Raw genomic sequence first — 12,535 nt, forward strand, 5'->3', positions numbered from 1 at the left:
TCCTCTAAATTATCAACTATACATACAAAATACTATCTCAATCATCATTTTATATATCCTCAAGTCATTATCACATCTTTAAACCACATTCATTCACTCAGTTCTCAATTTATAGCTTCATCTATTTATTAACAATGAGCTAGCTATAATCTTCACATTCGTCTTATCAATCTCATCAAGTGATAAACATTATCTCAATTATAAAATTCATTAAATGGCAAAAACGCGATTATTTAATTGGCAAGGCTTTTGATATTTTAACGTACTGGTTTTAAATATAAGCACTCCTTTTTTGTAATGGTGCCACGACGAAAGCTTTTTAAATAAAGTAATATGATGTTCTGTTGATATTGTTACACTCATAATGAACTTTTTAATTAAACCACAGCTTCATATCGATAAGTTATTTATAAACTCAATCGTTAACACCCCCAACAGACATATATAACACTTACCATTATTTTGGACAGACATATTGACAAATGTGCTGACACCGCTAAACACTACAGAAATAAATATCAATTAAAGGTTCACTGAACCGTGAAATTACACTGTCTCTCGTTCTGCTATGTATGTATGTTGACGTACAGTACCAAGGTAGGACTGCTGATGCTGATCTGTAAAGTATCCCTTTAAATAATTTCTACATTGGAGTAGAGTCGAATGGATTTCAAACAGAACGCTAGGATATGTGAATAATCAAGATCTGTTTTATTTTGAGTAAATTTGTTGCAAAATATTTGGTCGTTATTCTTTGTACATTCCATTAACTGAGTAAAAGAGTTTAAGAAAATGAAGCAAATTCAACACTTATTACTTAGTTTATAAAGTTGATATAAGACAAACAGTAATGGTTTGAAATGTGCCCCAAACAGCAATTGCCTAGATACTTATGCGGACGTTCATATGAAAAGGTTAATTGAATTTACATGGGTCTGTAATGTGGACAGGGAAATCTCACCCCGGTTCAATGGTTTGGCTTGTCAACCCGAGGATTGCCTAGGGTTTGCGGCCAAAATATTTCACGAGGGCTGAGATATCCCAGCTGCTCATGGATATTTGTTTTACCCTGATGCATTAGTTTAATCCTAGACGTGTCCGATTCTCATTAGAGATTGTGATTAACTCGACCAGACATAGATTGATACCACGAATGTCAAGACAACGTCAATAAAGTATATCATTGCCTTTTGCTTATTCCGAATTTATTTTTAGATTTCTTCGTAGCTAAACGTGATAAACATTGCATGTGAATATGTGAACGGTTGAACGCTTGCACTTATCTCATTGGCAACATCTAGGATATATTCTCCGTTACGGTGATAGTTGATATTTATGCAAGAAAAAAACATGCAACCTTTCACAATATGTACTGTATTCATATTTGTTTTTGCTTTGAATTACAACTTTACAATACCAATTTAAAACATTACCGAGACATACATGTATGTTGTAAAACAAAGGCACATACGCAATACTTACTGAATTATGTCAATGGTTTTATTAAGATGTTATCGAATGTCACAGAAAACATTCAAGTGGTTGACCATGACTTTTTCATCTAACTGGAGAAATAAGTCTTACACTTTTGAATATAAAATATTAAATTTTCGATTATCTGATATTATCTTGAAGATTTATTTCCGTAATTATGGTGCACCAAAACATTGACTGGAACTATACTGAAGACAAACGGTAACATACATTCAACATTAACGTGTTTTATAGATATAAAACTGGTGAAGTTACATTTTATTGAGTATCAATTTGTATAGCATAACACATATATAGGGTACAGATAATATTTTTTATGATTTTTAATTGCTGTTTTCACTACTGTTTTCGATGCATTTCGCTGTATCCTTATTTCTATAACAATTGACTTTCCTTGCCTTGTTGTTTCCACTGCATACAAAATAATAAAAAAATGTTTGAACCTACTTTAATAAGGAAAAACAATAAATATATGATTATCAATTTTTATTTGCATCAAAACAAACTTTGCATTAAGATTACGATAGCGTGAATCTTCAACTGAATGCACAAAGTTGAAGGTCATTCTATTTGTATCAAGGGTAACGCTCAGCGTAAACTGGTTTATGTTAACCCATCATTCGGTAATTTAGCGAAAAGCTTAAACTCGTCAGCAAATATAAATTGTTGTCAAAAATAAAATTAAATTAAACATCTAAAATGTATGTCGAGTAAAAACTACAAAATGTTAAAACGGAAAGAAATTTTTCAACCATCTTAAAATATTGAAATAGGTTTCAATACATATAAGTCAAACACCGTTTCTATATTTCAGCGTGTCTTCCTGTTCCGGTTTAGCTTGTATCATGCGCTGGATTTCTGGTTTAAGGGCCATTGGGTTGGTTTCTGGCGAAAATCGCATGGTCGGCTTACCATCTTTACCTATGAGAAACTGTTCAAAGTTCCATCTGATATCGCTGACTTTGAGCGGCGAGTACAACAGCATACTGGTGTCCTGGAACTCGTCACTCGTGGGAGGACAGTATTTCTGTAAAATGATGTTTGAGAAAATAAATAACTCATATTTACACACTTTCTCTTGACATTTTTTCTAATTATTCCTTAACCACTATTAATCTATAGATTTTACTTGTTTTCAAGATGAACATCTTCTGTGAAAAATGTTCCGGGTCAAAAGGCAAATGCATATGGCGCTAAGCGATTATATTTAACCCTCCTTCACTATCATTGTTAACAAATGGGTAAGTATAAATTAATCTATTCAGATAACTTAACATTTTAACAACGCCATTTGTACGATCTGTTCATATTGTTTCGGACAATTTCTGACCCCATATACAGTACCTTTAGATAAGTGAATAGTGGATGTTCGTTCTTGCCATTGATTTCAGTAAGACCAAACATCTGGAAGTTAGGAACAAATCCTCCCCCAGGTCGGACGTACTTCAGACCGTTCAGGATCTCCTCCCCACTACTCTCAGGCTGTTGCTAAAATTAGATGAAAAATATATACATAATCGTGACATAGGACATTGACAATATGGACTACGTAATTAACGAAACTGTCAGAGAAGTAGGTCTTAATAGTCTAATAAAAGACCGCCTTAAAAGCTCGTCTTTGGTATCATCAATACAAGTTTTATGACAACTCCTTAAAATTAAAATATCCAAACTCAATAAATTTACTTGGTGGTCTATTGTGAAATCATTAATTTTTGTGGGGGTTTAATTTTCGTGGATTTCGTTTTTAGACCAAAATCAACGAATTTACATCCCCACGAAAATATATATACCTATATAGACTAATGTCATGTAAGTTTATGCGTTCATACATTGTAGGATGATTATTTCCTCGCTAAATAAGGTCTATTTCGGGGACAAGCATGACAAGTTCAAAGTTGGAAAATATTGTTCAAACAAAGATTGTGTTCAGAATTTCATAGACTTCATCCACATGTACCAACAAATAATGGATTGAGAGTATTATGACTCGATCAATGTGACACGATAATTGTTTGTTGGACACATCTGTAAAACACTGGCTGAGTACCGACTCTAGATTGTGATTGTAACAGTGTTGTGTGGTAGAGCTTTAACACACTTGAGAGATCAAATAATACAAGTGTCAGTGTCGACTATGTATTTTAACGGTAATGTGTAAGGTCTTCTCCACGAATGTAAGTGCCAACGAAATTGTAAAAATCCACGAAAATTGAGCCCAACGAAAATAAATGATTTCACAGTAGTTGAGATCTGTTCAAGAAATAAATAGAAAATTAACAAATACATGTATAAATTGCATATTTTTGTCAAAAAAACCCACCTATTGAGCATGAAAAAAGAGAAACCTTTTGACAAAATACAGAAGAAAGATTTACAGAGCCATGTAATCCAGAATGCATGTTATGATTCATTGATTTCAGTTTATCCACCATAAAAATCTACAGCAAATGCAGGTAAAATAGCTATCTCAGAAATGATACAACAAATCACAAGGGATAGTAAGAAGCACTCGACAATTTTTAATTCTTGTTAGTCCCCTGCCAGTGTTTGTAACCGTCTGTCTGTCTTTCATTCTAGATGATAACTTGAGAACGAATTGATGGGTTTTGATCAAACTTCACAATGATATCATAGGAGATGTCACAATTTGGAGGTCAAAAGGTCGACTACAAAGGTCACTGCGACTAAAAATATATTGTTTCATAAAATATTAGTTTCCAGATATTTGAAAACACGTAAACAGAATTTGTTCAAACTTCATACAATGATAGCATAACGAAGCAATAAAATAACTTGCCATATATTAGAATAATATGATTGTAGGCATGGGACGTGTGTGTCTTCCAACCCTTAGTGTAAGCTTGTTTTTATTCAAAGTCATTGTAGTGTAATAACACGTATTGTTCGTGGCAACAAAGCTCTCAAACTTTAATAACAACAACTCATCCCGATGTAACATACTAGATAGACTAAAACAGGTCAATGGTCGTAATGTACAAGTTCATAGATATCTATCTAATTACTCTCCCTTTTGTTATAGTAAATCCCATAGGGATTGTTTCAAAATGAGATTTATTTTCATTAAAATGTCCTTAATGAGTGATCTCCCATCAGCCTGGTTTCCTCCCACACTTAGAGGCATCGTGGTTTTACAATGGAAGGGATCTGTATAACCTGCCTTCATCATTTTTTGTGAAAATCTTCTTAACGAATACAGGTTGTATACTTTTATAAAAAAAACTATTGAACATGGAAAAAGCAGAACCTTTCTTTTTATTTATGATAATATCTTTAAACTGTAATCCACGTGTATGTGTAACGGTACCTCGAGAGAGAGAGCATGCATATATGTGCGTAATGGTTTGCTAATATATGTTTTTATGGATATATCTATATGTGTAAATGTATATATGTTATGATGCTATATATGTTCTGTTATGCTAAGTATTTGTGTGTTATGCATTGCCACTGGCATGATGCTTATGCATATGTATGTACACATAGGTTTTGTATTATGTATGCATCATGCAGGAGTGTATGTAAGCATGTATATGTACATATGTGCATATGTATATGTGTATGCTTGTGTTGTTTTGAGTATGTTTGTATGCATGTACCTATGCATGCATGCACGTATGTATGTACGTTTGCATGAATGTATGTGTATTGTGTCATGTTAGTACACATACATGCATATTATGCAGGGTAACACCATGGCATGCTATGTAATGTTTTATATATTATGTAAAATAACGTTCACCTTGATGTTTTAAGTATTGTGAGTGAGTGTGTATGCAAGTGTTTGTGTGTTGGTGTCCATTAACATATACTGTGTAAAATGTTTGAAAAAAAAAAAAAAAAAAAAGAAAAAGCAGAAACCTTTTGACAAAATACACATAAAATAATTATAGAGCTATGCTATCCAGAATGCATGTTAGGATTCATTGATATAGTTCATCCGCTATATCAATATGCATCAAATTCCTGCCAAGTAATAATCTCAGATATTTTACAACAGGATCCTAAGACATAGTAAGAAGCATTTAGCATTCATCAAACCTCATTGAATAGGGGTTAATTCCTTGTGTTATAATCGCGTTGATTGTGAACAAGACCAGAGTTTTTAACCATATACAAATGTCGACCTGCAACAGAAGCCAACATCCGTTATAAAAACAGCGACATGTGACACAAATCCTTGAATATCAACAACATCAAGATCTTAAATAACGACAATATTTAGTCCAAGTGATCAATAAATTATATTCTATGAAATGACAAATAAACCAAAGAAAGGAGCAAATCCAAAAGTAAAATTCAAGTAACGATAAAGAAATGTGTAAGTCACATGGACATGTTGGCAAATCTAATGATATGTTAGAATCTGTATCGGTTTAACATACTGAAAGACACTATTGTCAACTAGACATTGAATCGTCATTTTTACTATTAAGCACTGGTCGAATATTTTACGATACATTTTTTTTATAATTGGAAGTGGTTGTATTGCAGTAACACGTTCCGTTCGTGGCAACACAGCTCTTTAACTGTAATAAGAACAACTCATCCCAATATAACATACTAGATAAACTAAAACTATGACAGATCAATTATCGTAAAGTACAAGTTCATCGATAGATATTTAATTAATTTCTCTCTCATTATCGTAAATTCCACAGGGATTGTTTCATTTGTATTGGTTTTTTCATTATCATGTCCTTGATTAGTGTGTTTGTTCTAATATAACATTGAAATTGGTAAACAATAACTTGATAAACAATTTGAATAATAGAATATCATATATCTCCTGAAGTAACTTTTGTAACTGGTATATCGCTAAAGTGAAATCGTTTTTGTTATTGATCGTATTATACAGAAGAATTTCTGTATGATTATTCTAGCACATCCATCATTAATAGTATATCAAGACAGCACAAACAGCTTCCTTGTAGTAATGAGAATATGGTAATCATTCATGAGGAAAGTTCTAAGTAAAAGTGAATCAATTTGTAGATTTTAAAAGCATTGTCACTAAATGAAATCAATTTTACTAACATATTTATGAGGACATCAATGGTTGTTACGTGCAGTTGCACCAAACTTTCATTTCCACACCCCATGATATCGTTTGATAGAAAAACCGTGTTTACATGATAAACTTCTCTTGTTTTTGTTCCAATTATTCAATATTCAAATATATTCATATCTCGCCGATGGATATATATTTTGGATAGTCTTCATATCCATCCTCGGGTTTAACTTTTAATTAAATGTTAATAATTTAATGTTTAATGTTAATAATATTTAGGTCTATCACAAATATGAAAAACATGCAAAACTTGCTCAAAATACATTATGTAAACGTTAATTTCAAGTTTATTTTTTTTTATTTGAGGTCATCGATCAGAACATATCACAAAAATACATGATTCTTACAAACATCTGCCAAATAAGCAAATTAAAAAGGCAGGGCATATTTTACATATATAGCTGATCTTACACGTGTGTGTACGCAATATGAAATATATCAAAAGAGATCAATAATTTGATATGCCACGAGTCTTTAATGAGTTAAATATATCTCATTATACGTACATTTAGTTGCGATTGAAATATTATAATTTCACAAAACTAGTATTCATAGAAATAAAAAAAAATCGTTTCTATATAAGAGAGCCACCACCAGGCTCGGATGTGACGTTTTAATTTCTTCTACTAAGCCAAGTGTGATGCGGCGGCGTCATGTTTTACTTATACAACACAGTCTTATCACACGTGTAGTGCATGATGTTTCAACTTGAAGTTAGTACCTGGTAATCGCCATATTGACAGTTAATTATTACAGTTTTAGAATGTTGAGTTTTCGCTATGCCACCACAACCTCTGTTTGGTTAGTACATATATCGATATTCACCGGTTGTTTGTTTTATTTTATGGGGTTATTTTTATTACCTCAGTTAAGTTATAAAATCTAGATCATAGCATGTGAATGTATAAGTAGAATTTATTTTCTACTGAGCAGGGGTGACATTTTCATAATAGAGGGGTGTCACCATTTTAATGATACTCAGTATTACTGTCGTGCTGGTCAAAGCGTTGATAAAAAATGTTATCAAGTTGTTTGAACTGTTGGAAAATAACTTTGTTCATCAGACTAAACAATTGATAATTTGGTTGAATTACTTGATTGTTAGATTATATTTGAAGCTTGCTTGTATATCTTTTGAAGACTGAAAATTTGGTCTCTTTTTGTGTTTTTGCATACAATCAATTTATTTTATTTTTGTTTTGTTGATTTATATCTAGTTACAATGGAATTATAGTAGTGTTAAACAAAATGTAATTGATATCTTAGTTTATTTTTGAAGTTTAAAGATTGATATGTAAGCTAACAAGTCATAGCATACTACACTGTGAATGAACAATGTTTCTACAATGTAGCAATTCACTGAAGTAGTTATTTTATATACTTTGTAACTTTTCAAACAACTTGATAACATTTTTCATCAACGCTTTGACCAGCACGACAGTAAGCAAAATATTTTACATACAGATACCTTGAGGTCAGTTGCATATTGCATGCTATACAAAACATAAGATTTTTCAATAGTCAGGGAATTTTCAGCGGTCAAATGGTGAAAATGGATGTTTTCATTGTCCAAGTCCTGATTAATTAAACAGAGTAGAAATAGTATTTTTGCAGTCTTTATCTACAAGTCATGGGTTTTAAAATTTCATTTCAGAAAACATATAAAAATTGTTGAACAATGTCATTTTGACCTAGTTAAATATTTGTTCTATTTTAGGATTAAAAACACTTTTATCATTTTGTGTTTCACTACAAAAATAGAACGAATGCGTAACCAGGTCACTTGTAACAAAATTCCTCAATTTTGTTTTCCTGTTTTCTGAACTAAATTTCACAAACTCATGGCATAAATTATTTCATCCCTAAAATACGTAAAGCACGCAAAAATAAGCTAGTGTACAGTTTAGTCACATACGTATACCTACATTATAGAACTGGTCACAAGGAAATCCCAGAGCCTGAAAGCCCATGTCTCCATACTGGCTTTGAAGTGCATTCACGCCAAGGTAATGGACACTGTTTAACCCTCAGTAGGTCGCCACATTCATGATGTGGACTACCTTTCCTTTGTAGGTCGACAGGCTGATGTTGCGCTGCCCTAAAATGTCTGGAAGGGTAAAGTCATATATTGACTCCGTAGACGCCGATGGAGGGTTACACCGGAATCCGGCCCCCGCCCCAAGGGCCAGGGTGGAGAGGAGGGTGGCTAACGCCAGTACACCCGATGACTCGGCCATCGTTGAGTGTACTGATTTTAGGTAGGGTTGTACCTAGATTGTTATCTGTCAAACACGAGACGACCAGTCACAAGGACTGCACAAGACCCAACATGTGGTATATGGTGAGACTGTAACTGATAATATTAACGATATCAGCATTAGTCTCCCCATCATTGGTGTAATCATTAGCAATTCTCATATTGTACGATATTATCGTAAAAAGAGTGATCTTATATTTTCTAACTAGTCAACTCAAAATACATTGTTTTTTCTGATCAGGAGGTTGCCTTGAGTCAAGGTTCTTATATCTCTTGAACTTAAGTGTTGATTGTTTAAAGACTGATTAATTCTTACAAATGAAAACCTTTGAACATGCGGCCTCCGGTGTGTAAATTTCTATCCTATTTAAACCCTGATAATCAGTTTTTGATCTGCATGAAATTCAGATTTACAGAAATCGTGTATATATTTCTCTCAGAGCTTGAGCTATATTTAGATTGCTTTAGGTACACAATGCAATTTGAGACAAGAATTACAATGTATAATTGTGCAACATGCAAATTCTCTTCACCCAAAACATATTTTTCTCTCGTGCAATCGATTTTTGTTTGAATTCTGATTTCGTAGATTTTTCTAAGAAATTGCTTCCATTTACATCCGTCCAATATTGAATTTATTCAGCACCCTAGAAGTAAGGTGAAAGTAAACTATTGACCATTGACCAAAGCCATTAGTGGGAGCTACAATTTCCTTAAATAGACCACTCCTATCGAGAGCACTTGGGTATTAAGTACATTATGGACTCATGGACAATTGTACCTATCAGCGTTTTGGTGAGATAAGTCGATGTCATCCGGTTATCACTGCCTATAGTTCTATGCTGTTTAATAATGACATTGTATAGATTTTGATACACCTGATGTCTCATAACAGAAATATATATGTATATATGTTACTACTCCTAACGAATACATTCACATTTCTCTGGTTCAGCGAGAGCACAGAAAGATGTACAACGCTTGGCCAGTGTTGTAATATATTCTGGGGCAGTATCATACATCCGTATTAAAACAAGTTGTAGATGTGGTCACAGATATATAATTTTGACCTGTATAGATGTGGTTACGGGTATTATTGTAACCTGTGTAGATGTGGTTACGGGTATAATTGTGACCTATATAGATATGGTTACAGGTATTATTATTGTGATCTGTATAGATGTGGTTACGGGTATTATTGTGAGCTGATCAGCAGTAATGGTTTTACTGAATAATTTATCATAGTCGATGTTATCGTGTATCCCCTATCTAGGCCTGATATCTGAACTAAGGTTTACTTAGTGTACGCATGTAGGTATGATAAGTATGTAACCTGGTAGTAGCTTTTAACTGCTGTTAAATGATTAAACACATCATTTTAGGCTTACACTAAACTTTACAATGTTTTTTCCCCAATTCATAATAGTACATTTACTTCTTCATGTAAAAAGGGCACAATAAATTGAAAGGCAGTAAGAATATCATTATACAAGGCATATATTGATTCCAAAAGGGATGGTGTCACCAGAAATTGATCCGGTAAAATTAAATGTATCGACGATCAGGCATTGTCCTTTGATGTGTAGAAACATCTATGATCACCAAGTTATCAATCATAACATCAAAGCGGTAGAGCGGAAGGCGTGTGTATATTGTGTCTGATATTTGATGTTACAGCCCCAGGTAATGACCATTTATATATGTAACTGTTATCTAGTGTCTAGGTTCCGTCTTCACAAGTCACCATTGTAAGGCAATTCATTAAAGTTATCACACAAAAAATAGCAAAGAGTGACGACATGTGACGAAAAAACGAAACAGTTATCTCAAAATCTATAAAAATGAGGGCAAAGTACATGTACAAATATAACAAATAGTTTTTCATGGGTGTACGTGGGGATCTTTTGATGCGCTCAGATAGGTTTGAAATACGAATGTTATTTAAAGAACAAATATCACTTCAACATTAATCGTATGCCATCCTACTGACTCTGCTAAACGGAAAATATAACTTTTATAAATATAAGATATTACAGAGTTAGTAATGAAGGATTCACAGCGTGATACAAATTCAAATTGTTGTTTTTGAAACCAAAATTTTGAAACTTTATGACAAAAAGTGTTTTGATTAAGGTGGCGTTTAAGCTAATGTTAGAAATCCTACAGAACTGCCCACAACCCATTTTTCTTTAAACTTTGCATATGGAAAGAACTGCTTGTTGTCCTTTTAAAATAAGACTACTTTTCCCTTTTGTGATTTTAAAAAGGCCCTAAGGGCTTGAAATCATCGTGTTCATTTTCAATAAAACTACCTTAACAAATATGTCAAAATAGGACATTTTTTGTTAAATACTCTACATTATTATTCATAAATTACTGAGAAGAAGTTATACTCTATATCTAAGTCATTTTTTTCAAATTTTGAACGGAAAATCTTGTTTTAAAAGATTATTTTAACAAAAACAATAACGCTTTTGGGGAAAATGGAAAACGAAATATTGCTATTTGTCATCTCATTTACCATATTAAATGGGGTGTCCACAATTTTGCTCTGCATTAAAACCATTCTCTGGACATTCTTTGTCTATGTGCAAATTAGTTTCAAAATTAAAATCCGTGCAAACAGTTTTTGGGTGATTTAACTATAGCGAGTGCAGGTAGCAACAGAACTCTGTTTTGTTTATAAGCCTAGCTAAACATTTCCAGTTTAAAATTCCATAGTCGATTTTAAGAGAAAATCAGCTTATTACTATAGTAATAATGTTGGATGCAAAATATAATGGTAACAGTTTAGAAAATATTGATTGCCATAGTAAAATGGTATATAGGTGATATGAGATATGCCGAATGTGATAGTAACAGTTTTGAAATGCTTTGTTGTCATAGTAACAATATAAAGGGCCCTGATTGGTCAAAATTAAGATTGTAGCCTTTGTGGTGTTGGTATTCTTTTTAGTTTAACCATTTTTTATTTGAAAAATCAATTGTATTTCTGTTTCGCTCTTTAATCATAAATTCAATTTCAAATAGTTTTTATCTACCTACTAAATTTCCCGGTTTATCGACTTAGTGACCTGATTCTTCAAGCTACAGCGTCTTTGTACAAAAACATCTACCTTTCACGTACATTCTTGAATTCAGCAATGGTGTAAAACAGTCGTATTTTCGAAATATAATCTCGAATTGAATTCCGAGCTAGAACACAATAATTTTTAAAAAGTCGATAACTGTCTTTATGTAGGTTAAATGTACAAAGCTTTTTCTAAGAACTTCAGTGGTTCGTCACTTTTCTCTTTCGTAACTCTTATCAAAATGCCTAAAATGACAATGACTATGCGTATATTATCTACCAAACAATAGTATACCAATAAATCTACGATTAAAAACTACTACTGAGCCAGACTTCTAAAACTTAATCCTGATACCAGGATGTGCTATGTTGACTTGAAAACAGTACAGTGTATAGTTGAGTATCGATTATATATATAATAGATGTCTTTGGACACTGATCTCAATGCTAAATCAGTACGAATCAATGATGGTTTATATATTATAGATAATGCTACGTTATAGAAACACATTATTTATTAGTCACTTGACAACCATGGTCCACTTTTAGTAGGTCTCACAGCTCTTTACCGATATTAGATTTTTTATTCATGGAAGGTATTGTTAACACCTGAATATAAATA

The 12,535-nt window shown here is 32.7% G+C and overlaps 1 protein-coding gene across 1 annotated transcript; it reads right to left on the bottom strand.

Moving 5' to 3' along the window:
• Positions 1-2,156: 2,156 nt before the first annotated feature.
• Positions 2,157-8,846, bottom strand: LOC138323334 (glutathione peroxidase-like). Its single transcript, XM_069267874.1, has 3 exons — positions 8,512-8,846; positions 2,839-2,982; positions 2,157-2,521 (listed from the first exon to the last, which is right to left on the bottom strand). Exons 1-3 carry the CDS (start codon positions 8,821-8,823, stop codon positions 2,285-2,287), a joined length of 693 nt encoding a protein of 230 aa, XP_069123975.1. The 5' UTR covers positions 8,824-8,846; the 3' UTR covers positions 2,157-2,284.
• Positions 8,847-12,535: the final 3,689 nt, after the last annotated feature.

This window comes from Argopecten irradians, chromosome 5 (assembly GCF_041381155.1).
Source record: "Argopecten irradians isolate NY chromosome 5, Ai_NY, whole genome shotgun sequence".
Taxonomy (NCBI): Eukaryota; Metazoa; Mollusca; class Bivalvia; order Pectinida; family Pectinidae; genus Argopecten; species Argopecten irradians.